We start from the raw sequence: 26,965 nt of genomic DNA, 5'->3' as shown, positions 1-26,965 counted from the left end.
AAATTTCCAAAAGCATTAAGAAGCATTGGAATATTTTGCACAACGATCCAACTTTGTTGAAGTTATTCCCTAAACCCCCTATGATGTGCTTTAAAAGGGGCAAGAATATTAGGGACAAATTAGTCAAGGCAGAGAGGATCCCTAAAGATACACAACAATTTTTATCCACTAGGAAATTGGGAACTTGTCCTTGCCTAGGATGTACACATTGTAACAATGTCATCAAAAGGTAATGTTGTAACTCACCCAAGGACGGGCAAAAAAAATCAAACTCGGATTACTCCACATGCATGTCATCAGGAGTAATCTACCTCAAAAAATGCCCCTGTGGCAAAGTTCATGTTGGACAAACGAAAAGACCAGTCAAATTGAGGTTAAGTGAACACAAGTCAAATATAAGGTGTAATAACCAACATTCACCAGTGGCACAACACTTCAACCTACAAAAACACACTGTTGTACAACTAAAATTCCAGATTCTCGAAGTAGTGAAACGTCCATCAAGAGGAGGAGACTTTCAGTCACTCCTACTACAAAGGGAAGCCTTTTGGATTGACACAATGGATTCCCTACACCCATGGGGTTTAAATGAAGATTATTCGCTGAATTGTTACCTATAATCTTGTTACTGTTCTACAAAATGTGCTCACTTGATCATATGAGTAGACCATTTGATCTAATACTAGGAAACCTTTTGTGAATCACCCTGCCAAATAATGTGCCCCCTTGTCCCTATGAGTATACCACTTGTTCTAGCACTCGGGAACTTGACATTGATTGGTGTCCCTTTACAAATACACCACGGTTTAACATCGTTATTGAATGTGAATGTATGTTTTTCCCTCTTTTGGACATCAACATGTAAAACACCATAGTCCAACACTGTTATTGAATGAGAATGAACGTTTTTTTCCCCCTTTTATGTACATTAACATGTAAATTAAGTGCTTCAAATATCCGGTTCATCATTCAAGAGCCTTCATCTGAATTTCCGGTATGACATTCAATTGAATTTTGAATTGTATTTGACAATCTTGGTAATATAAGGCTATTTTCATACTTTATCTGAATCACAGCTCGTGACTTAATTCCCTACCGACTTAACACTATATGCTGAGTTATATCAATTTTCTATGATATTCTATGAGTCTAAAAACCATACTCCAGCAAGATGAGATTGCCCCCTTGATTATTTCCTACTTCTTTTTATCTGTTCCTATGCATGTCAAATACATGATGTTTTCAGCACTCTACACGAGTAACGGTGAATTTTTTTTCTGACCCACCAGAATAACGTGGATACGGACATACCTGTGTATGCTTTATACACATTCCTCTAGACACATTTTGTGAGAACAGACACGTGATTGTACGTGCTATACTGTCCACTATATGGTCTTTTGATTCAGCTCTTCTATAGCGGTATCATCATTATTATTATTAGCCTCGTTTTGAGGCACCACCTAAATACTTTACTCGCAGCTATGTTATATATTTCCCTTTCTCTATGTACTAGCCTCGTGTTGGGGCCTCTTCAAAATGGCAGACTTGAAGCCACGAGATGTACATACATTTTTCTTCCTCTATATAAGGCTAATGGTACACACTTTGTTGAAGTTATTCCAATATGGAGGGTTATTCGTATTTCAACCACAAGTCCCCTTTCTATCGCTAATAGCCAGGCACTACTTAACAGCCAGTAAAATGGCAGGCGGTGTCTCCTTGGCAACTTCCACAGATGCCGACTGCCTGAACCCAACCCGACACACAACGTTCTCTCTAGCAGAAGGTACGTGCGAATATGTCCCACCCTCTAGGGGCCCTCTGTAAACTACGTGACGCTTATCTACTTTACCTGTATCTTTTTAGAACATTCTCTAACACAGCGCGCTTCCACGCCTGACGCTGTTTCAGCTAGACTCCTGAATACAACGAGACTCGCTATTCTCATCGGCTTGCCCACCAATTCACTTCATTTTTTTTTAGGTATGTAGAAAGTGTCTATAATATCTATACATGATATAGGTATATATGGGACTTCACTCCACTATATATAAATGGCCGCACCTTATTTTTCAAAATTGGTTTAGATGACATGGATTTAACCACCTATTGTGGATAACATGGTTTTGGAAATAAACACCTAATTCAGACAATTTGAACGCGTGGATTTCCACCATTATTGCGATACCAATTGGGATTGTCTACGCACGTAGATAAATAGCAGGTGATTCTAAGCTAGATCTCATCCCTTTTCTTTGTCAACAACATCTTTCTAAACATATTGTTCTATTTTCTTTAAGGCTGGTCCTTGCCTATGGAAATATTTTATGACCACCCTTGGAGGTTGTTATGATGCCAAGTAGACTGCCAACACTTGTTGCTTTACCACTAAGACCTTTATTAAGAAGGTAAAGCCGGATACATAAGACGACCCCCAGCAGGAGGCTTACAACCGTCCTCCTTTAGTCAACCTTCTCATCTCCCCACACACCAGAACCCTCACCATGCAATACAGTTCTGATGTAGCTATGGGTGACAGAAGGCAATGTGATGTAATTACTAGCACTACAAAGGCTGACACTCATGACATGTAAATACCTAGAACAGGCTGTAAGAGTGAAATATACACAGAGCTGCCTATCCTAAAACCTCTCCTCAAACATGAACAACTAACTGCTGTGGGTAGTTGCCCAATAATTTAAAACCTGCAAGGAAAAAATACAGATAAACATGCAACCACCATAACTTGATTAGAAACCGATGAATAAAAATTGGCTGTAAGAAGAGCCGAGAGAGATATATTTGATGGGCGGCAAGTGAGAAGTGAGAACCTTCACCTGGGCCCATGCTACTCCTCTCCCCTCATCCTGGTTGACTGAAACGAGCCACCCTTTCTTTATTCCAAATACCTCCTCCCCTGACTAATACTGACAAACCCAAATCCTGACCTGTTTGGGTTCAGAAAACAAAGATGCTCCCTTGTGAACTTTGGTAGGAAGCTTGACTTTAATCCAGTCACCCTCCTCAACTTTGAGCTTCCTACAACAATTTTTTTTGATCATACCTCTCCTTAGATTTAACTCCAGAATCAAACATTTTCCTTTTCACACTCTCTATATCCACACCAACCATTTTTGATTTGCCCATCCACCCTGGACACAAGTGAGAATTTGGCTTCCTTCCTCTCAAAATCTCAAAAGGAGTCACACCTGTGACACTGTGGGGAGTTAACCTATACTGGAAAGTTCGTTCCATTACCGTCCTCACCCAATCCCCTCCAGTAGCTACCGCAATTCTGATCGCTTCCATTAAAGTCCTGTTAAACCGTTCTACACATCCATTACTCTGGGGATGATATAAGGAAGTATTCACTCGTTCTATTCCATGCCTATCCAAGAATTCTCTGAATTCTCTAGAAACAAATTGCAAACCATTGTCAGACAAACATTTCCTTGGAAACCCTTGTCTCCAGAACAGTTGTTACATGAATTTCATTATGCTACTGCTGGAAATGTCATTAAGTACACAAACCTCTGGCCATTTTGACAATAAATCCATCACCACCAATATGTAGCTATCCCTTCCACCACCAATGTTAAATGGACCTAAAAGGTCCAAAAGCAATCTCATCTCAAGGAACGCGCGGACAATCCCTCACTATCATGGGAACCTTCTGTATTCTCAACCCTTTGTTCCCTTGAATACATTCCGCACATTCTTTGACTTGTTCCTCAGTGTCCTTATCAATACCAGGCCACCAGAAGTCAGATCTCACCAAACCCGTTGTTCTTGAAAGACCTAAAGGCCCAACATGGGCCAAATCCAAAACAGATTTCCTCATTCCAACTGTAACAACCATTTAATGTGCTTTGTGCAAATAGCCATCCTGAGCCCACAGCTCTTCCTTTACCTTGGCAAAACCACTCATCTCACCTCTGTAATCCCTTATTTTGCCTTCCATCACCAGTGTAAGCAACCTCTGATAAACTTCGTCTTCACTGCAAGCAATGTCCCAATCATTCTTCCTGAGCGTTTCATGTACTTGGAATATCTCTGCACTCTCCCCTGGACCCGAGTGATCCTCACCATTACCATTTGACAATTCTCTCTTAACCGATCTAGACAATGCATCTGCAACTATATTGACCTCCCCCTTGACATGGAGCATGGTATATTGTAAACCTTGTAATGCTGTGACCCATTTCATAATGCGCCTTGACACTCCCTCCAAACCACCCTTTGTGAAAATTCCAACCAAAGGTTAATGGTTCGTGCAAATGATGAATTTCCTTCCCCACAAAAACCTTTTAAACTTTTCAACTCCCCAAACACACGCCAGGGCCTCCTTCTCAACCACGGAATATCTAGATTCTGGTCCCTTTAAAGACCTGGATGCAAATGCCACGGTATGCAAACCCGCTTGATCCTCTTGCATCAGAACCGCCCCAACACCATAATCACTGGCATCAACAAAAAGCAAAGTAGGCCTACCTTCTTCAAATATCTTCAATATGGCTGCATTGACAATGGCTTCTTTTATCATTTTAAATTATTTCCTACAATGGTCATCCCACTTAAAGGTCACACCCTTGCGAGTAAGCAATCTCATGTTCCTTGACATTTCTGATAATCCTCCGACAAATTTGCCATAGAACTCAACTAGTCCCAAAAATAACAGTATGTCCCCCTTAGACTTGGGCTCCTCCATTCTTTTTATGGCCTCAATGGCCTCCTCTTTGGGCTCGCCTGTGATCTCGTGGCCTAAATAAACTACTTTGTTAGCTTTGAAAGTACATTTTTCCATGGCCACAGTAAGTCCTGCTTCTTTCAATATATCTAACACTCTCTTCAACCGATGGTCATGTTCCTTCTCATCACTCCCACACACAAGGGGAATCATCCTGATAACACATCACCCCTTTCTCTCCCCCAAGTGATCTGTGCATTATGCTTTGAAACACACTTGCCGCTGAGACTAGCCCAAACGTCATACGCACACACCTGAACAAACCAAGTGGAGTGATGAAGGCAGTAAGGTCTCTGGAATTGGGATGTAACAGAACCTGATGGTAGGCCGACTTCAAATCTAACATAGAAAATATCTTAGAGCCGGAAACCCCCACCATCAAATCATCTATTCTGGGCAGAGGGAACCTATCTGCCACAACCATACTATTCAAATGCCTAAGGTCAATGCAAAGTCTCAGAGATCCATTACCCTTGCTGACCACCACTATGGGGCTAACCCACTCTGATACATCTATCCTTTCAATAACTCCATCACTTTCCATTCTTTTGAGTTCTTCATCTACATCCTGTCTAAGGGGAAGAGGAATGGTTCGCAGTTTTGCAATTTTTGGTACCGCACCCCTCTTTAGACGAATCACATGAACAAACCCTTTCAAACACCCCAATTTCCCAGATGAATTTGCTTGCACCTCTGTGGCGTCTCCATCCACCACAGACAGTACCTGCTCAGGGTGCCCTGCCTCAATCCTTATCTTCAAATCGGCCTGATCACTCCATGATAGCAACTCTCCCCCTTTTTTTGTAACATACATACCCTGTGGACTTTCTATCCTTAAATTGTAATTCAGCATCAAAACATCCTATAATGTCTATGGGAACATCACCATATGCATTTGCTCTGACAGTATTCTCCCACAAGGTACAAGAATTGAACTTATCTTTCCACACCTGCACACTTATTAATGTGTAATCAGCCCCACTATCCATGAGCAATCGTATGGGTACACCCCGAATTAGAACATCAGCATAGGGCTTCTGCTTCTTCACCCTGCCGTCGATGGCATTCACTGTGAATACCACTTCTCTATCATCCTCACAATATGATTAATCTTCATAACTTGCACTTATTTCATGCACATCGTTTGTCCCAGAATTGAAGTTTCTACAACACTGAGCAATGTGTCCTCTTACACCACATTCATTGCATATAATATGTATAGCAAAACATTCCTTATCAGACGATATATGTGATAAACTAACACATCTAAAACACCATCTCCCTGGAAAACCCCTTGGAGTTCCAGAATCCTTAGCAGTCTTATAAGAACTCAATTCTCTGGTCATTCCTCTGCTGTCCTTTGTGGGAACCCATTGTCGATTCTACCCTCTGCCAGTTGCCGGCTTATTTTCCTCAATTCTCTTCCCAGACTGCATGGGACGCCTTGGGTTCCCTGTATTCTGTCTCTGAACAACTTTTGACACTTTTTGTATTGCCCCTTCGCTCTCTTCCAACTTGGGCCACCCATTGTTACCAGTATCTGTCTGAAGCACTTTAATGCATTTATCAGTGTGTTCCACCATTTTCGCTATCTCAATTGCTCGATCCAAAGTGGGGTTCTTCTTTTTCCATAGCTCTTTCCTGATACTGTCATTGGAACACTTGATCATTAATTGATCTCTTAGGTGCTCATCCTGACAGTGAGTAAACTTGCATTTCACCGCCAAACCCCTCAGAGCCGTAACAAAACCTTCAATGCTTTCACCACTATTCTGTTCCCTCGTGGCGAATTTATATCTCTCCAGTATGATATCCATGACTGAGATAGTTTCTCTAATCAAGACTGGCATTCTATTTTTAATTCAGACCATGCCTTCCAGCACGGACCTCTATTGGTTAATATTCTCGGTATCCCTACTTGAGGAGTTTTTATATTCCTAACCCTAGATCAACTAGAGTACCTACTGAACTGCTGAGAGTCTAGCCCTTTCTCTCTCTATGTTTTACTTTACTACATTATATCAAGAACAGAATTTCTCTTTAGTACCTACACCAAAACAAATCTTTTATTTGAAACATTGGGATTCTGTGATAATCCCGGAACTTCATTTGAACTTTGACCGTTCATTTATGGGTAGCATCTAGAGTACTTAATGAATTTCTATTAGAATAGACATGTTAAATCGTATAAAACAGTGGAATTTTTTTAATGCAAAACCTTTATACTATTTTTTCCTTCCTTTAAAGAATCCATATTGGCCAAATGAAGAGGAAAGTCCCCTCGAAACGCGTCGCCGACTATTACGGACCTCACTCCTTTTTACTTACTGTATTATTTTCTTTATGTACACTATGATGCTGTATAGTTTTCTTTGCAAAACTAAAATTGTTGCTCTTGAATTTGATATTCAACAATATACTGTTTTATAAAAACTACCTTTTGTTAAGTAGTTCTTTTTCATTCTAATAGATTTAATGTGTATAACACTGTACCAGACCTTTCAGACTAATTGCAGTAGTGGACTTTGAGTCGAAACAATTGAAAGTGTGCAGGGGACGGGAGGATTCCTAGGTAGAATCTTCTTTCTCTCATTGGATTTAGTTCCAAGACCCTCGCCTTTTATGGTGAACTGGCTAAGCCCAACAATCGTACCACAAGCTTCTCATAATGAGAGAGAGGACAGGCATCCTGCCCTCCTGTCTCCCCCCAAGTTGGAACTGGTTTCAAGCAGGCACACTAGAACAAAGAACAGGGAAGTTTCTGACTCCTTCCCCACTTCCTGTTCTTTCAGGCACCTTTCAGGCACACAGAGCCATGGCGGGCTTTCCAAGGGAAAAGACAAGACACTCATTGAGACCACCCCCACCCAGCTAGCTAGAAGGCCTACAAAGGACAAATCATCAAGAGATGGCGAGAAAAAAGTACAGCCACCATTTTAAGGTAATGGTGGACCCTGTGTTCTGTTGCAGCTGCTTAAACTGTTGTCACTTTTTTTCAATTTTTATAGGTCGCCTAACAAAAATATATTTATTTTCGGCCAATTTCCGGCAGCCTACAAAAATTGAAAAAAATAATGGTTAGCCCCGTGCCACCCCCTCCTTCAGACCCCATTTCCTTCCTCCCTGCCCAAGTCTCCCCAATAATCAAAGACGCAAAAGCACAAAGACGCAAAAGCACAAAGACGCAAAAGCACAAAGACGCAAAAGCACAAAGACGCAAAAGCACAAAGACGCAAAAGCACAAAGACGCAAAAGCACAAAGACGCAAAAGCACAAAGACGCAAAAGCACAAAGACGCAAAAGCACAAAGACGCAAAAGCACAAAGAGGCAAACCCACAGAGGCAAACCCACAGAGGCAAACCCACAGAGGCAAACCCACAGAGGCAAACCCACAAAGAGGCAAACCCACAAAGAGGCAAACCCACAAAGAGGCAAACCCACAAAGAGGCAAACCCACAAACACTTACCTGTTCTCCCCCGACGGGTCCTGGCTTGCCCGTCAGCCCTTGCGCGCACTTGTGTGTGGCAGGGGCGTAACAGTACAATTTAGAAAGACCACTCTGTGCGGTGACAGAACAGTCTTTCTAAATCTGTCTTTTAGAAAATTATTTGACTTAAGACCACACAAACAGCCTGCAACACAAGTTCACAAAAGTTGGTAGAAAAATATCAACTGCCACCACCCACTCATATAACTTGCCACTGTAACCAAAAAGTTACAGGATAAATGAAAAATGGGATACATTGTGTCCCTTCAGCACTCCACATGAGGTGGGTGTGCCGATTCCACAAAATAGAGGTCAGGGTAGATGGAAAGGATCCCCATATACTAATAACAGAATGTTATAAAAAGGGAAGCTGAAGGAGCTTCCCAGCAACACTGCACAGAAAGAAATTACAGTTGCCATAATGAGTATCCAAAAGGTTCCTAGATATAGAGTGAAAGCCTGAGAGAATGTGGAATAAGGTCCCACTCACTCAGCAGAATCACATAAAAAACCAAGAGTCCAGAAATAAAGTGCTGGGGGACTCGCAGGTTGAGAGAATTTCACGTATGAAGGAATTCTAATCTAACACTGATATACACAGAGGAGTCTTAACTAAAAATAAGACAGAGGGTGAGACTCTGCAAATCTTTAAGATAAGCATTGGACCATGAAAAGAACATCTTGAGGGATTTCTGTGAGATTAATGAGATTTCTTTTCTTTAAAGCTGCTGACTTCCGCTGGAATATGACTGATCCACGGATGGTGAGGATTGCTCATTTTAAAAGTAAAGTTTTGGCACTGGAGGCAAAATTAAAACCAGCTAACATAGTTAAAGCTATTTGAATAGTACTGCAGATTTTCCCTAAATATATGAGAATACAAATCTAAAGATATTCCTAGATAGAGATGCTAGATGCAGTTATGAAATATAGGATTAATCACTTGGAAACTCTTCAGGCTTTTGTTCTGGGATTTTCCTCATTCGAACAGTCAAGATGTTGCGGCTTTTAAAAGTTAAAGAATATAATGGAAACCTTAGAGAATTTGTAAATAGAATGTTCACTTTTAAAATGTCAGAGTAAATCTCTTTGGAAAAAGTGTAAACAATTCCAGCATCTACAAATAATTATGGAAGCACTGCATGAATTGCTTACAAATAAGTCTAATCTTAGCAATAGTGTGCTTTTGGCAAAAGATATCGAATAAGGAATGTATACAAAATGTTTACTAAATGTAGCTGAAGTAAACTAAATTAGATTTTTAATCTTAATGTTTAGTAAACTATGAATATAAAAAGTATGGAATGTTAAGACTAATTGACTGCAATTAAGTTTTGTTGCATGTATAAATAGCTATACATCAACGATACTTTCCTATTGCTGTGAAAATTCCATGAACACAGAGCTTCTTCATCTAATTACTCATTATTATTCGTTAATGTTATGTTAATGTTAAAGGGCATTTGTACCGCGTACTATCACCACCGGAGTGGTCCCCTGGCGGCTCTGAAAGAGGAGGGGAGGTTGAGTTAGTGGGAGGAAGCAGGAAAAGTGCAAGAGAGCAGTGATGTGCTGTTGGCGGTCTCAGCCCGGTGGGTCCGTTGGCTGGGCCTGGGGTGTTTGCGGCCGGTAGTCGTTGTGTACTGTTGTGCAAGAGTATGTTTTTTTGTTTTGTTGTTGCAATGTACTGAAGTTTGTGCGGTTTGTTGTGCTGTAGGTTTTGGTTGCGTTTGGTTTGGAGTTTGAGAGGTGTATGCAGAAAGGGAAATTGTTAGTAGGGTTGGTTAGTTTGCGTCATATATCATAAAATAAAAGGAGAAATTATGGCTACATTTCCTATGTTTACCAGATCACTTGTGGTAAACCCTATTTTGGCCTAGACTACAAAACTTGGTCCTCATTCCGGGTTCAAAATTTGCACTAGCCACTGCCTAGTGACATTGGACTCTTGGCGAGTGAGAAATGGTGTGCTGTGTGCATGTATAGAATTGATGTGGCAAGGACATTTGTGGCTGGCTAGTACCCTGTAACTTGAATTCTTGCCCCCCCCCCCCGCCTCATCCACATAAAATATGAATGATGTACAAGATAGTGCCCTCGTCTACAGTTAGGGGGCAGGAGTTCTATTGCATCCAGACGATGTTGGGAGTTTGCACTCATGGTGCCGCTGGAGGACAGAATGAATGGTGGCATTCATTAAGGCAAAGCGTGTTTCAAGGAACCATAAGTACAGACTGGTGTACACACCTTTCGAAAATTCATGAACTTGCTCCAACTGCCCATGGGGCTTATCCAAGATGCAAGAGGACATAGATTATTTGCATCTTGCTTGGTCATGCCCTTAAGTGAACAGTTTCTTGTTCAAGGCTAAGAATAGATGGCTTGTGATCATAGATTGAAATGTTCCGCTTGACCCACTTCCCTGGCTCTTGGGGATTCCTCTTAAGGGTAGTTTGGTTAACTTAGGTTTCTTAGGAGCGCAAAAACAAATTGCCTTGAACTGAATGCACCCCTCATCTCTTCTTCGAAGACCACCTTGTTTAAGAAATTAGCCTAGCTAAGCACCTGCAGGCCTTTTTAGGCAACTGCCCCACCCAAATTCATTAAAGTTATCAGATATGCCTTTGTGCTTTACCTGCAAGCTTGATGATGCTGGTTTAGAAGAGTGTACGGAGATCTACAAGGGAACAAATAAATGACTGGTGGTGTGATTGTGCTTTCTGGCCCGTATTGCTTTCCTTTTCCTTATATATTAGTTATTTTTCCATCATGCCCATATGATAAATGTAACTTCGCATGTAGATTGGAATCATGCATGCGTTTGCTAATAGTATGCTGTCTTAACGGCATGCAGTTATGAAATTAAATAGAAAAAACAAAAATATGCATCCGGCCATATCAAGATATGAGCCATTTGTGCAGCCCCAAACTCTGGAGAAACTGCGCTAAAGCAGCCATCCTGAAGCAGCCAATTCAGAGGCGATTGAAGAGTTTCACAAGTAGGATAGGTCTGAGCCTTCAATCCTTTAGAATTAGGAATAAAAGGGAATGACAGCATTTCTCAACTTCCAGTGCAGGAACAAGCTTAACTGCTACCTTTAGCAGAACCATTGACATTTATTTTAGAAGAATCGGTTTTGGAGTGGGCAGAGGGAAAACGGCAGGTTTTGACAAGGTAGCCAGAATGCTTGCTCTACAATCTACAGACGTCATCTTTCTAAAGGGAGCTTGTTCACAATCTGTGACCTTTCTAATGCAATAAATATGTTTAAACACATTTCTCTAAAACTGAAAAGCAGCGCTTTAGTAAATCCTGTGCGGAAGGTTAATATGAAAGCAATAGTCTGAGGAGGAAGATGGTCACCCAATTGTTTCAATTAGTATGAGAACTAGATTTTTCAGCAAATTAACTTTAAACAATGCAATTTGTTTTGCAGTTGGAGACTTCTTATTTGCAAAACAACTTATAATGTGGTCTCTCGTCTCCAAAGACAAATTATGGGCCAACATAGGTTTCATACCAAACTATACAAAATAGCTGGTGTGTGCGTCATCTGACTGCTGTGTTTAAAAATGAGAAGCAAGATTAACAGTAATTTCACATTCAACACACTAGCTATCAAACTGGCCTGCATTAATATCCCCAGAATATAAATAATTGCTGCTTATTAGACAGAGTTGAACACAACAGGCAACAAGACCTTGTGCCAGTTTAGCTAAGTCTAGCCACAGATTGCTAACTACATCGCATATTGAAGAAAGGAAGACTATGATTCAACAAAAAACACTGCCATTAATATGTACTTACCGATTGACAACTTCCATTGAATGCAAGGACATGTCCATATTGACCAAGACAGAAAAGTACTCTGTGATTTGACTAGACTGCATCAATTTCAGCAACATTTCAATAGCCACTAATGGATTATTCTCCACTAGATCAGGCAGCTTTGCAGGAGTGAGGCCAATGTGGTACACCAATTTGGGGTCTTTTTCCAATTCTCCAAGCAGCTAGAGAGAGGAAAGGCAGAAAAATTAAATCGGGTGCATGTACAAACATAAAATGTACCATTCGGTCGGCAAGTTTCGCTTTGCTTGCTCCAGTCAGTGAAAAGGAGTACAGAAGTTTAGGAGTGAGAAACAAAATTATTTGCTGAAACAATAGAAATCTCAACTTCTGAAAAATAGAGGTCTGTTGCTAACAATAAGAACACTTCTATAGGTGGACAGTTACAACTGGGTTGGAAAATGACATCTCGAAAAAAAAATACTTGTATTCCAAATCTGCGCAATAAAGTGGAAAGTAACAGTTGGTTTTGATTCATGAAACCCCAATACAACAGAGCTTGCATGACATTTAATTTATGTACCTCGTACCTTGGAAGGAATGAAGCTACATTACAGGGAGCAATGACAACCCATACATTGTTTACCAAGTCTGTGTTTGGTTCCTACCTCCATGAGAGACACTGTTCCTTCACTAAAAAGGCATTTTTACTTGTGTACTTGTGAAATTTGATGCAGAATGCCCTCAGATTGCCAAGAGAGCTCTCAATCATGAATATGTTCACTCTTACTGCATCTATGTCTGCTAAAGCTACATGGTGAAAGGTAGTCACTGCATTTGAGACATCATATACTGGCACCTACATATTTTTACCCGGATCAGTCATTTGGCATATTTTGCATTGATTCAATAACCAGGAAAGCTGCACCTATTACAACATGAACAGAGCAAATAGACAAATTTACTGCCAATATACATTTTATTGTTGCATCTCCCAAATACAATAATAATTGGTCTTGGACGGCTACACGACAAGGTGCTCCGATAGAACAAGTTACTCTCTTACCTGGTAACGTTCTTTCGATGGGATGGTCCGACGACGTATTCCATATCTATGACATATCTATGACATATCTATCACAGCTGTGCTGCTTCGGAAAATCTTTCGGCATCTGCGTCCTGCGTCGATGACGTCGATACGCTGTCCTCGAGGGCCTCCGTCGAGCCAACATCACCGGATGTTATAAGTAGGACGCACGATGCCCGTAGCCTCAGTTGTAGTTTTTTCCCCAGAACGTGTGGCACCAATCTTCTGCCAGTATGATCACAGAAAGCCTTGCGGAAACGTAAGCTGCAGTCGCATAAGAAATTCTGTAGCGGGGTATTCAGGGAGGGAGAGCTATGGAATACGTTGTCAGTCCATCCCATCAAAAGAACGTTACCAGGTAAGAGAGAGTAACTTGTTCTTCGAGGGGATTGGGTCCTCTGACGTATTGTAGATCTATGACAGACTCCCAAAGCAGTACCAACGTCAGGAGGAGGGAAAAGAATTTAGAATATACAAATTTAGAATGCCCAATCAAATTGCAGAGTAAAGGACCGCCTTGCCAAACGCCAGATCCTGCCCATGGATCGAATCTAGGGAGTAGTGACGTACAAAAGTATGGACCGAAGCCCATGTGGCTGCATCACAGATGGTACGAATAGGAACACCCCTCTGCAGGGTGGTAGAGGCAGCCATACCCCTAGTAGAATGGGCCCGTAAGCCTACCGGAGGGTCCTTACCCGCCAGACAGTAGCATTCAGAAATTAGCAAGATAATCCATCTAGACAGTCTGCTTAGTCACAGCTTGTCCCAAACGCCTTCCAGTGTAACCAATAAAGAGCTGATCGTCCACTCTGACCCGAAACATGCGTGAAATGTAGAAACTCAAAGCTCTCCTAGGATCCAGCCTATGGAGCCTCTCCTCTTCCTTATCAGGATGCGGAGTAGGATAAAATGCCGGAAGAATAACCTTCTGGCTTTAATGAAATTCCGACACCACCTTCGGAAGAAAAGAAGGATGATTAACTCGAAGGACAACCCTGTCCTTATGAAACACAGTGAAGGGTGGCTTAACTGAAAGTGCCTGTAACTTACTCACTCTGCGAGCGGAAGTAACCGCAACCTAAAAAACAGTTTTCAGGGTCAACAGCCTCAAAGGACAAGAATGCAAAGGCTCAAACGGAGCACCCATAAAGAATTTCAGAACAAGGTTCAAATCCCAACCGGGCACCTGGAAAGGTGACTGAGGGAACACATTAGTGAGCCCTTTCAGAAAGTGAGAAATCAAAGGAATTTTAAAATAAGAACACTCCTCAGACGAGCGCTTAAATATGGACAGCGCCGCCAGGTAACCCTTAACGGTACCCGCTTTCAAGCCCCTGTGGGCTAAAGAAAGCAAAAAAGACAGAACCACAGGAATGTCACATGAAAAAGGATCCACATTCTTAACCCTGCACCAGTCGCAGAACTTTCTCCAACGGCAACGGTACAGGGACTTTGTTGCTAGCCGTCTGGCCGAAAGCAACACCTCCATCACGTCTTCAGGGAGGTCCCAATCCTTGTACCTCAACCTTTCAGAAGCCAAGCGTGAAGGTTGAGGGATCTGACCTCTGGATGGAGAACCTGACCCCCCCCCTCCCGTGAGAGCAGATCGTCTCGGTAGGGAAGACGCGTGGAGGGCAGATGGACAAGTCGAGAAGGTCCGGGTAGCACGTCCACCGGGCCCATGCCGGAGCAATGAGGATCATCCGGGAACCGAACCTCCATAGCCTCCGCAGCACTTGCCGGATGACGGGGACTGGAAGTAGAGCAGTGGGAAGGACCAATCCACAACAAACGTGTCTCCTAAGGCTCCTCTTGGAGGAAATTCCCGCGAGCAGAATCTTTCACACTTCCGGTTGACTCTGGAGGCGATGCGATCCACTTGAGGGGTCCCCCCAAAGGGCGAAAATCTCCAGGAGAATCTCCTGATCCAACTCCCACTCGTGAGAGATCGTGCTCTGCCTGCTCAGAGCGTAGGCCGTCTCTTTTTCATCTCCGGCCAGATTAACTGCCGAGATCGAAATTTCCTGCTAGATGGCCCAGAACCAGAGCTGCATCTCCTCCCTGCACGGAGGAAGTGACCCTGCCCCCCCCTTTTGTTGAGGTAGTGCATGGCCACTGTGTTGTCCGTCAGAATCAGGACATTCTTCCCTCGCAGTCGGCAGAAAAGCCTTCAGGGCAAGCCTGGCGGCCCTCAGCTCCAACAGATTGATATGGAGTCTGGACTCCGACGGAGACCAACGACCGCTGTCAGCTCGTTGGCATGTGCTCCCCATCCCGTGAGGGATGCATCCGTCACGATCGTCACCTCCGGCCAGGGCAGCCAAAATGGAGCCCCCCCCCTCATCAGATTGCCTTTGACGGCCGACCACAGAAGGTCCTGGGCGACCGAGGGCGGCACCTGAACGGGGTCGACAACCTGCCGGAGGACTGACCACTGAAGCTTGAGGGCCCATTGCAGAGATCTCCTCTGCAACCTGGCCTCTGGCACCAGAAGAAGGCAGGATGCCATGAGGCCGAGCAACCTCAAGAACTCTAACGCCGGTAGTGTCTGGGCAAGTTGAAACTTGTGCACCATCTGCTGAACGTGAAGAGCCCTTACCTGGGGAGGGAAACACTGCCCCAGGGATGTGTCGAGCACCGCTCCGATGTACTGGAGCCGCTGTGTTGGCGTTAAGTGGGACTTCTTTAAGTTGAGGGAGACGCCCAGCTTGTGGAGGGCGTGGCAGGTGACGGACAGATGAACCAGGACTTGCTCGGGAGAGCGCGCCCTGATCAACCAATCGTCCAGGTAGGGGTAGACGTGAATCCCCCCCTTTCCTGAGATGCGCTGCCACCACCACCACCATGAGCTTGGTGAAGACCCTCGGGGCGGAGGTCAATCCGAACGGCAGGACCCGAAACTGAAAGTGCGAGTCGCCAACCGCGAACCTCAGGTACTTCTTGTGCTTTGGATGGATCGGCACATGAAAATAAGTGTCCTGGAGGTCGAGAGACACCAACCAGTCCTGAAGTTGAAGGGCCTGGAGGACTTGAGAGAGTAACCATCTAGAAGTTGTCCTTCCTGAGGAGCTTTTTCAAACCGCGCAAGTCCATGATGGGTCTCAATCCACCGTCTTTCTTAGAAATAAAAAATAAGGGGAATACCATCCCTTGTTCCTCTCCGCTACAGGCACCAGTTCTATGGTGCCTTTCTCCAGCAGGGATTGAATTTCCTGCGCAAGGAGCGGATCCGGACTCTTCAAAGAGAGATTCCCTGGTGGACTGTTGTGAGGCCCCTTCCGGAAAGGAAGACAGTAGCCGTGGGCTATGATCTCCAGAACCCACATATCTGAAGTAATGGCACGCCATTCCACAAGATGCTGTGCCAGCCTTCCCCCACCGGAGAAGCATGGGCCTCATGAATGAGCTGAAGCGGCTGCGGCAGTGCCTGAGGGCAAAGAGGCAACTGCTTGCGCGGCCTTGGCAGCTAGAGTACCTTGTTTTCCACCTCTGGCACACCTACGGTTGCCCCTTTGACTTGCAGCCCCTCTCCATTTACTAAAGGACGAGTAATATCAAAAGGAACCTTCCCTCCATTGCTGTCCCCTAGGACAAAAAGGCGGAGGTTGGCGAACTGCAGCGCCCAACGACTTTGCTGCAGCTTTGGAGGTCTGCAACCTCTCAAGGCTCTAGTCAGCCTTGCTGCCAAAAAGATGGTCACCATCAAAGGGAATGTTGCACATCAGGAGCAAACCCCGACTTCCGCAACCGCGCAAACCTGCGTATCGTGGTGCTCGCCGCCATGGACCGGCTGACGCAATCAACCATGTCCAGATCCGACTGAAGAGACTCACACATGGCATCCTTGCCATCCTGCACAATAGCAAGGAAAACACCCCGTTCCTCCCCTTTGGGAATATGATCAGCCACTAGGGAAATACAGTTCCACAGAGTGTGCGTGAAACGGGACAAGGCACAAACGGAGTTGGCAGCCTAAAGCGCCATACCCCCAGACGAAAACACCTTCTTCGCCCAGCCGTCAAAACGTTTGTCGTCCCTATCAAGAGGGATGGTAGGGTAGGACGCCTGCTTTGCTGGGGCCATAGCCGTCTGCACCACCAAACTCTCTGGAGTAGGGTGCCCTGTCAAGCAGCAGGGGTCGCCACTTGCTGGGCGATATTTCTTCGGCAAGGACTTGCTCACTCCCGGGACACTCTCCAGAGAAGTCCAAGCCGCAGCCACCCTTCTCTGCAAGGCCATATGGAAAGGCAGTACCGGGTCAGTTGGGGGACCTTGGTTGAGGATATAAGTCAAGTCATCCTGCTGAAAATCCCCAGAGGGGGCAGACCACCCCAGGTAATCCTTGACCCTCGACATCAGGCACCGAAAAGAGGAGTCGGCATGCGTGCCACGCTGAGGCCTACCAAATTCCACCTCCAGAGAGGTGTCGAGCCCACTGGCGTCATGCAATGACTGGCGCAGGTCCTCAAGCTGGCTATGACCAGAAAGGAGGCCATCAGGAACCTCTGCAGGAACCTCACCTTCCTCAGACCCCTCATCCACCTCAGAAATATAATCTAGAGGCTGGAAAGAGGGAACTGAAAAAGGAACAAAGACATGTTTTGCCTTAGCCAGAGCCTTTCTGGGGGTTCCCCCGTACCACGAGGCATCCCCGACAAAGCTGCCTCGAAAGGAGTCGAGGGCGTCGATGGAATCGGCGTCTAGCGTGGCGCCGACAGCTTCGACACAGGCAGCGAGGGCAGAGCCCCGAGCGTGTCTCTCGACAGCCTGGGCGCCGATGGCGTCGACGACTTCCATGGAGGCGGGACCTCGAGAGAGTCCGCTGACGACCTTGGTGCCGCCGGCGTCAACGTCTTCCTCGAAGACTGCACAGGTTCTCGCGGTCTCGAGGGCCGGGACCTGGAACAGGCATGCCTAGAGCGACCATCCTTGTCCGACTGGGACCTCGAAGGCGCCCGGTGGTTGCAACGACTGCTCGAGCCCGAAGGCGGATGAGCGGTGTCTCTAGCACGGCCACGACCGGCGTCCTCAGACGGCGCGGATGCACCGAAGCCCTGCGATTGAAAAATCGCCAACATCTCCTTTCGGAAGGAATCCCATTCCTCAGGAGTGGAAGGCTTGTTGGGACAAGCAACCTGCCGACGGGTAGAGTCTTCCGAAGAGGACGGGGAAGGCGACCTGTGACGGCGCTTCCTGGAGTGCCTCGACGAGGCAGAGGAATGGCGGGACCGACTCCCAGACCGAGAACCCCCGGACTCACGACGACGATGCGCAGAGTCACCCCTCGAATCGCCCGTCGAAAGACCAGTGGAACGCGACTTCCAGGGCTTGGCCACCTTACCGAACGACAGCTTCTTCTTACGCTCCTGCAAGGCCTTCGATGTGAGCGATTGGCAGTCGACACAGTCGTCCGTATCTTGGTCCTCCCCGAGGCACCAGAGGCAAGCGTCGTGCGCATCTGTTAGCGACATCTTGGACCCGCACACCCGACACTTCTTAAGCCCGGACCGTGGGATGGAAGAAGCCGAAGACGACATGCTCACAAGTAGCAACCAAGAAACAGGTTTGAAGAACCAAAAAAACAGGATTCAGTAGAATCGAGGTGCGCCGAGATCTCCGAAGCGAACACATTCGCGGAAAAAACGGAACTGAGGCTTCGGGCGTCCTACTTATAACATCTGGTGACGTTGGCTCGACGGAGGCCCTCGAGGACAGCGTATCGACGCAGGACGCAGACGCCGAATGATTTTCCGAAGCAGCACAGCTGTGGTGATTACTGTCATAGATATGGAATACGTCGGAGGACCCAATCCCCTCGAATAGTGTGTACTAACAGTACCCACCCAGCGTTGCCCAGGTCTGTAGCTGACCTGCATGCGGGGGTATGCTATAGCCCTGTGTATGTAACGTGTCCCAACTTCCTATTTTTGAAAAATCGCAAAATCGGCAATCTCACAAAATCACCCATACTGATAGCACAGGCACGCACCTCACCCTTTGCGGGGCGAATTGGTGGGGTTGGTAAAATTTCACTATCGCCAGCACACCCCAGACTGGTATGCTGACCTTGGGCAACAATGTCAGCCCACCAACTGTTATGGGGCTAGAGCCAACCCCCAATATCTATATCTATATATCTATATATCTATATTCGTTGCACATAAGGATTTGGTACAATTGTTTTTAAAAGAAGTTTTTTGTTCAAACTGTACGAAATATAATTTAAAGGTTAATGTCTTAACGTAATAAGCAATGTTTATTGCAGACGTTAGTTGGGGCATATTGGATAGTTGTTCCATTGATGTGCGTCCAGAAAAGTGTGTTGTAATTACAAACAGAGAGCTAAAAAAATAAAAGACTTCTTTGGCATCTGCAAACTATAAAAAAAAAAAAAAAAAACTAGGAGTACCTCTTTGTAAACTACATTAGTAATCCTAGCACCTGAAGGGAGAACCACTAGAGAGTTAAGTGAGCTCACTCTGGAACAGGACACATAAAACTGCCCATGCGAGAAGGAACAAGTTACTTACTTGTAACTGTTGTTCTCCAGCATGGGTCTGGCATGGATTCACATGCTCATGAATATTCCCGGTCAGGCTGGGAATCCTCGGTAAAGAAAAGAAATCAGTTTGTTTCACTTCTGAACTCTCTCCTAGCAACCAATTACTGGTCTCTGGGTCATACTGCCCCCAGCCAATGACTGCCCTCTACCTAAGCCCCTCCTCCGGCAGCCATCTTCAGATTTGGTAGCACGTAAAGTGGCAATAGAACCAAGAGAAGAGCTGCAGAGGGGTAGGAGGGAGGGTTCGCATGTGAATCCATGCCAGACCCATGCTGAAGAACAGTTACAGATAAGTAACTTGTTCCTTCTCCAGCATTGGGTCTGGCATGGATTCACATGCTCATGAATAAAGAATACACGGGAGACGGCAAGGCTCAACTTTAAGCATCTCAACATTAAGCATCTATTACTTCCTTCACCAGGCTCACATTCAAGCGAAAAGGTTGCGTAGCACTACTTAGCCGACTCTGGACTCCTCCCTGGAATCCCTGTCGATGCAGTAGAACTTGGTGAAGGTGTGCATCGACCTCCACGTAGCAGCCCTGCAGATGTCAAGCAGGGGCACACCAGAAAGGAATGCCGTAGTTGCAGCAATCGCTCTCGTCGAATGGGCTCTCGGACAGCCAGGTAACAGTCCGTTTGCCAACCAGTGACAATGGGTGATGCAGCCGGAGAGCCACCTTAAAAAATTGAAGCTTTGGAGAGGGCCTTCCCATGGTTCACAGGGCCAACGTTCACAAAAAGTTGCAACGGCTTCTGGAAACTGTTTGTGCGGTCCACATAGAACTTCAGCGCTATAGCCACATCCAGCGAGTGCAAAGTCCTCTCAGCCAGCAATGAAGGCGTTGGAAAGAATACAGGTAACACCAAGGGCTTCTTTAGATGAAAGTCCGACAGCACCTTGGGCATGAAGGAGTGATGCATCCGTTGCACCACCCTCCTCTCGTGGAATGTCAAATAAGGTGGTTTTACAAGAGAGCCTGGATCTATCCCTCTCGTCGTGCGGAGGTGTTGGCCACAAGAAAATCTGTTTTCCACGACAAACTTCAATGGCGCCGAATGCATAGGCTCGAATGGGGGACCCATGAGCCTAGTAAGCACCACATTGAGCCCCCACGCCGGGGCCAGAGCCTTCACCGGCAGGAACATGCGAAATGGTAATTTGATGAACTCCTTGACCAAACGATGCGACCAAGGATGATCGTCCAGGAGAACTGATGTAGCGGGAAATAGCCGCCACATGAACTTTGATGGAAGCATGGGCTAGTCCTGCCTTGGCCAACAACAACAAATACGGGAGCACCTGCGGAGCAGTGACTCGTAAAGGGTTGATCTTCTGAGTACAGCACCAAACTGCAAACCTCTTCCACTTGTGCCCGTAGCATTTGAGAGTAGATGAAGCTCTGGCCTTGGCGAGCAACTACTTACAATCCGCTGGGAGATAGTAGCCCCCAAACTCTAGTGGTTCAGGAGCCAGGCCTTCAGGTTCAGCGATCCTGGGTCGTGGTGCAGAATCACATCTCCTTCTCTGGCAATAATATCAGCCTCCGCTGGAAGCTTGACTGGAGGGGACGCTGTCATGTCCAGAAGGTCTGGGTACCATATCTGTCTCGGCCACGCCGGTGCAACAAGGATCATCCTGCACCAGGACAGTCTGAGTTCATTGACTAGTCGAAGAAGCAACAGCAACGGAGGGAACGCATACAGAAACAGGCAGTCACAGGGGAAAGAGAATGCGTCGCCCATGCTCACCAGCTGGGGAAACCTGCTGGCGAACCTCTGGCACTTGGTGTTTGTCACCGTCGCAAACAGATCGATCTAGGGAATGCCCCATCTGTGGAACAGGTGACCACTCGTGACAAGAGCGCAGCTCCCTACTGAGAGAGTCGGCGATGGTGTTCTTCATTCCTGCTAGATGAAACAGGATGAGGAAAATCCCCTGGGCTACGGCCCAGTGCCAAAGGTCCTGCGCCTCTTTGGAGAGCGCCGAGGATCTGGTTACCCCCTGCTTCCAAATGTAGAACATTGTGGTGGTGTTGTGTCTGTGAAGACCCTTACCACTTTGCCCTTGAGGGCCCAAAACACTGCCCGCAGCTCCAACACGTTGATGTGCAACTACTTCTCTGGTAGCCACATGCCTCTTTCATGAAAACTTCAAGAGTGTGCTCCCCATCCTTCTACGGAGGTGTCCGTCGTGACCATCTCCTGATGAGGTGGGGTCTGGAAATCCATGCCTGCAAAACAGATGTGCATGCACTCTCCACCACCGTATCGCTCGACGGAAACGCTGTCGAGTGTGATCTTGTCCTCGAAGCTCCCCGCCACTTGAATCAAACAGGCCTCGAGGAACTCCTGCAGCAGACGCATCCGCAACCTGCACAGCGGAATGAGGTATATGCATGACTACATCATGCCGAGTAGGGACTTGATAGACCTCACCTTTGCGACCTTCAGGGCCAACAGCCATTGTACCTTGCCCAAGATGGCCACAATCCTGTCCTCTGGAGATGGAGACGCCAGGCACGATACTGTTGAGTCAGGCTCCCAGAAACCGCACGTCCTGCGATGGAGTCAAGCAGGACTTTGCAAAGTTTATCGAGAACCACAGGTCCGTCAGGAGTTGGACTGTCTTCGTCTTGTGGTCAACAGTGATGTCCTTTGAGTTCAAGTGGATGAGCCAGTTTTACAGGTACAGGTACACGTGGATCCCTTGTAGACGTAGCTGAGCCGCCCCCGGGGCCAGGCACTTGGTGAGCACTTGTGGTGCTGACTTCAACCCGAAGGGAAAGGCCTGGAACTGGTAGTGTTGTCCTTGAACCACAAAACGTAGGTACTTGTGGTGTCCCTTGTGTAAGGGGATGTGAAAATGGGCATCTTCCAAGTCCAGCGACGATAGAAAATCCCCCTCTTCCAGCTGTCCTAGCACGTGCTGAAGAGTCACCACCCGAAACTCTTGGGAATTTATGTACTCCTTCAGACGGCAGAGGTCCAGAATGGGCCTCCAACCGCCGGTCTTCTTTCTGATGAGGAAATAATGAGAGTATGCCCCAAAGCCTCTTCGGGACAAGCTCAATCGCCCCTTTTCTGATCATGGCCCGTACCTCCAGCAGCAGGCTTTCCTGACGGGCCACTGGTGGCATCCGTGGACACTTCCGTTGGAACTCTAGGGTGTCTCCGTGGGCGAGAGCGTCCAGCACCCAACGGCCGGTGGAGATGGTCTTCCACATGCTGACGAAGTTCGCCAGCCGGCCTACCACCGGGGTGCATGGGTGGGGGCCCGACTCCACGGCCGGTTCAATCTTGCTTCGGCGAAGAAGCGCTGGCTTGGGGGCCTTGGCAACTACAATGTCCACCTCCAGACTCAGCACTGCCCCTGTAGGTCTCCTGGTCCGATGAGCGGGGGGGGGGGGGGTGGGCTGACGGTAGAAAGAGACACCTCCTGCGATGTAACGCTTACCTTAAGTCTCCGTGAGAGCGTAATGCCTTTTCAGCTGAGGACCTGTGTTATGGGCACTAGTTCTGTGGAAACACCAATTATAACAAAACCACTATTGTAATCTCCATTCACAAACTGATAACGGTGATACAGTGTACCTTGAAAATGACCCTCCCTTCTCACCTGCGCTTTTGTTTTGTGGATCTCTCCATCCTGTATTCTACAGGGGGTCGTTGGGTAGGTGACTTATTATGAGGGGGTAATGGCGTTGAAAGACTCATCTGAATAGCGTCCAAAACTTCTTTTAAAGTATCAAGGGCAAGTCTCTTGGTAAGAATAATAATTGTTTATAGTTAATCAAATTAGAAATGGTCCCTACGTTGGAGAGATCTCTCTTGCTAGAATTTCCTTTTATCCTTTGCAGGTTCGTGGTTCCCTAACAAGCGCTTCAGATGTGGAAAAGCTGCAGCTATACTCGTTTTTTTAAAGAAACATTAAATGACGTCAGTTTGTTGAAAAAACTGAGTAGTAGCTGCCTTCAGAAACAAGCGCAGTAAAAATAAGCGAAGAAAAGCCTTGCTGAGACTTCAGGTAAGCACATATGATACTTCATTTACTTTTAACAAGTTAATTCATTAAATACCTTTGTTTTGAAGGTCTTTGGAGAAACTGTGGAAGAAAATGCCTTCGGACGATGCAGGGAATTGCTGTGGAAACTTTCAGAAGAAAACGCTGCGGCCGCGGACGAAGGCTGCCGAGAGAAAAAATACTGCGGCTGCGACGGAGCTTCTGACAGGAGATGCAGAGACTTCAATATATCACTGCGGACCGAGGAAAATTCTTGGAAAACTTCGGTTCAGTAAGTCTTTACAGTTTTTCTGCTATTCTGTTGATTTTGCTATGGAACGAATATGTTTGATTCGTTTTCTTCTGTTGACAGGTTCTGTCAGGAGATCGCTGGAAGCGTTATCCGCTGTCAGCGGAGAAGACGCAAAGCGAGAGCTTCGGCAGAGGCGAGGCTTAAGTAGCTCCCTCTGCTACAGGTGTAGCATGCACTGCGAGTTACCTTATGGGATTAGCGGCGACCATGATGGATGAAGATAGGGAAGATAATGTAAGTGTAATGAGCCTATGGGTACAATGCTAAGTTTTAGGCACATGCCTCGTGAGTCAAGCTTGAAGTCACTGTTGACCCACTGATAGAAATTAAGTTCCCTGCCTCTCAAGTGTTTCTGAATGGGATCTGTATTTCTGTGCTGGGATCATGAAATCGGAATCCTTTAGAGGAACCTTGGGATTTCCCTCCAGAATTGCAAAAGGACGGCCACTGCAGGTGAAGCGTGCCCTGGGCACGAGCCGTCTCACTGTCTGATTTGATGGCATTGAGAGACTCACCCACAGTCTTTCTAAACCAATTGTCCCTGTCGAAGGGCATGTCCAACACCTTTGACTGAACATCCTGGCTGAAATTTGTGGCCCTCAGCCAGCCTCGCCAACAAAGGCAAACGCTATTGCCCATTTGGCAGAATCTCATGTTGGCAATGTCGGTGGTCACTGTAATGGCATGGTCCGAAGCCACTTAGCCTTCCTGTAGAATCTCAAACGCCTCAGCTGCTTGTCGTCAGGAAGTCCAGGAGGGGGACCATGTTGAACCAAAGTACCCTGTTGTAGCGGGCTGCGAGGGCGGTAGTGGCCTTGATGGTCGTTGCTGCCGACGAGATCACTCTTCATCCCATGGCATCCAACTTCTTCCCCTCACTGTCGGGGAGGCGTGCGGGGATGTGTTGTGAAGAGGCCACTGACGAGGATCAGCCCAAAGATGACTTCTTGGCCGCCAACAAAACCACAGAGTCTGGAGACGGCTGGGACAGTAAGCACTTGGGCGCAGAGTCCGGCACCCTGTATTTCTTCTCGTAGTGATCCCTCTTTGCCAGAGCTGATTGAAGGGTTCTTCATGAGGGACAAACCCTCGTCCCAAATGTCATCCAATAACGGGATTGAAAGTACGGTCTTCCTCTTCACCTCCCGGCGCTGTTAAAGGAAGCCCTCTTCTCCTCCGGGACGAGTGGGAACAGCTCAGAGGCCCTGGAGATCATGGCGTGGAAAGAGCCAATCTTGTCGGGCAGTTAAGATCTGGCCGGCGGAGACAGGAGATTCCCCCAGGCTGCCGTTGTTGTCCGTACCAGTGTCAGTCGTCGTCATGTCCGGTTCCGTGTCATCCCTCTGTGTATGAGAGGGAGGCAAGGGGTGAAAAGGCAGAGGGGGTGAACTCTCCTCCTTTCGGGTGGTGGTTCCTCCGATGGCCACAGGCAGGGCCGTCGGTGCCAGAGGCATCCTTGTCTGGATTTCCGAGCACAGGTTATGCAGAGCCGTCAGAATGTCCACAGAGATATCCCCAGGTGGCTGCTGGGGTGGAAGCGACGGGGACCGGGGCGTTGGCGGCTTAGCATCTGCTCTGTCGTCCCCGCCCTGTTGCTCCTAGTCCGTCTCCTCCTCGTCATCACCACCTTCGTCATCACCACCTTCGTCATCACCACCTTCGTCATCACCACCTTCGTCATCACCCTCGTTGGGATCACCCCGTAGCGCCTGCTCTCGACGTATCTCCCCTCCTTGAGGACCGGGAGGCTGGTGAGCTCTTCCTCTGAGGAAATTCCCATGCCCTGGAGGACTACTGTGCCCCCCCACACCTTCTCTGCAACCAGGGGAGACTGTTTCGGTGAAATGATGGGCATCACCTTCTCCGGAATCCTCAATGTGCTGGAAAGAGAACTCCCTCCTGGCAGGCAGGGATACCCTCACCTTAGGTGCTGTGCCCTGCAAATCCGCCCCCAGCAGCCTTCGCGAGGGACGCTGCTACTACTTCAATGGAAGTGTGGGTCTTAGCCTGGTGCACCTGGACCTTCGTGGTCTTGACCGCATCTGCGGCCTTCACCTTAAGGGGAGGGTCGTGACCCTGCTCCCCCTTTGCCTTCTCCATCGGTCCGGCTTGGGTCTTCTCCAAAAATTTGCCCGGATAGTCCGACTTCCCCTTTAAAGAACCTGAGCGTTGGCTCGTGGTCGAAGGGGCTGGAGACGCTGAACTCGCCCTGCCGCTGAGGAGCCTGTTGCAACGCTGCTCCCAGAGGCAGTGGACTTGCGGTGCTCCGCCTTATGTTGAGCCCCGCGGCAGGGGTGCCCTCAAAGGTCTTAAAAGACTGCCCCGCTTTCTTCTTCTGGGCAGGGGAGGCATGACGCCGGGACTCACCCAGAGCAGGGGCCTTGGCCTGCAGCCACTCGTTAAGGCACTTGCGTTCATCGGCCTGCGTGCGCGGCACCATTTCCCGACAGGCCATGCAGTCGTCGGCCACATGCATCTGGTCCGAATGCAGGCAGTAGAGGCACAGGGACTGTCCATCGTCCGAAAAGACATTACGTAGATTACAGCCGGGGCAAACCTTGACGAGAGGCGCTGAGTCCTTCTCCTCTGTCATATCCACGCGGTGTAGGCCATGGAGAAGCTTCTGGAATCGTCCAAGAAGAAACTGTACGAAAATCCACCCTTGAGGGGGCGCTGAAGAATCCAAAAACGGGTCCCCATTGATCGAAAAGGTTAATCTATGGAGCTTGAGGCTCAATTGACCGAAAATATACAGTAAACTCTTAGAAAAATCGCAAAACGCAGTAAAAGCTCGAGAGCTATAGCACGAGGACTCCCAACACGTGAACGTGCAGTAAACATCTGAAGATGGCTGCCAGAGGAGGGGCTTAGGTAGAGGGCAGTCATTAGCTGGAGGCAGTATGACCCAGAGACCAGTGAATGGTTGTTAAGAGAAAGACAGTTCAGAAGTGAAACTGATTTTTTCTTTACC

General features: G+C 47.0%; 1 protein-coding gene across 2 annotated transcripts in view; it reads right to left on the bottom strand.

Moving 5' to 3' along the window:
• CNOT11 (CCR4-NOT transcription complex subunit 11) overlaps positions 1 to 26,965 on the bottom strand; it is a 535,329-nt gene that overhangs the window by 123,658 nt on the left and 384,706 nt on the right. For both annotated transcript variants that reach the window (XM_069636715.1, XM_069636716.1), the window contains one exon: positions 12,048 to 12,250. In XM_069636715.1, coding sequence (XP_069492816.1) covers positions 12,048 to 12,250 — 203 coding nt within the window. The remainder of the gene's footprint in view (positions 1 to 12,047; positions 12,251 to 26,965) is intronic.

This window comes from Ambystoma mexicanum, chromosome 7p (genome assembly GCF_040938575.1).
Source record: "Ambystoma mexicanum isolate Mex_15411 chromosome 7p, UKY_AmexF1_1, whole genome shotgun sequence".
NCBI lineage: Eukaryota > Metazoa > Chordata > Amphibia > Caudata > Ambystomatidae > Ambystoma > Ambystoma mexicanum.
The sequence above is the reverse complement of the archived record's forward strand: the minus strand, read 5'-3'. Positions and strand labels throughout refer to the sequence as shown.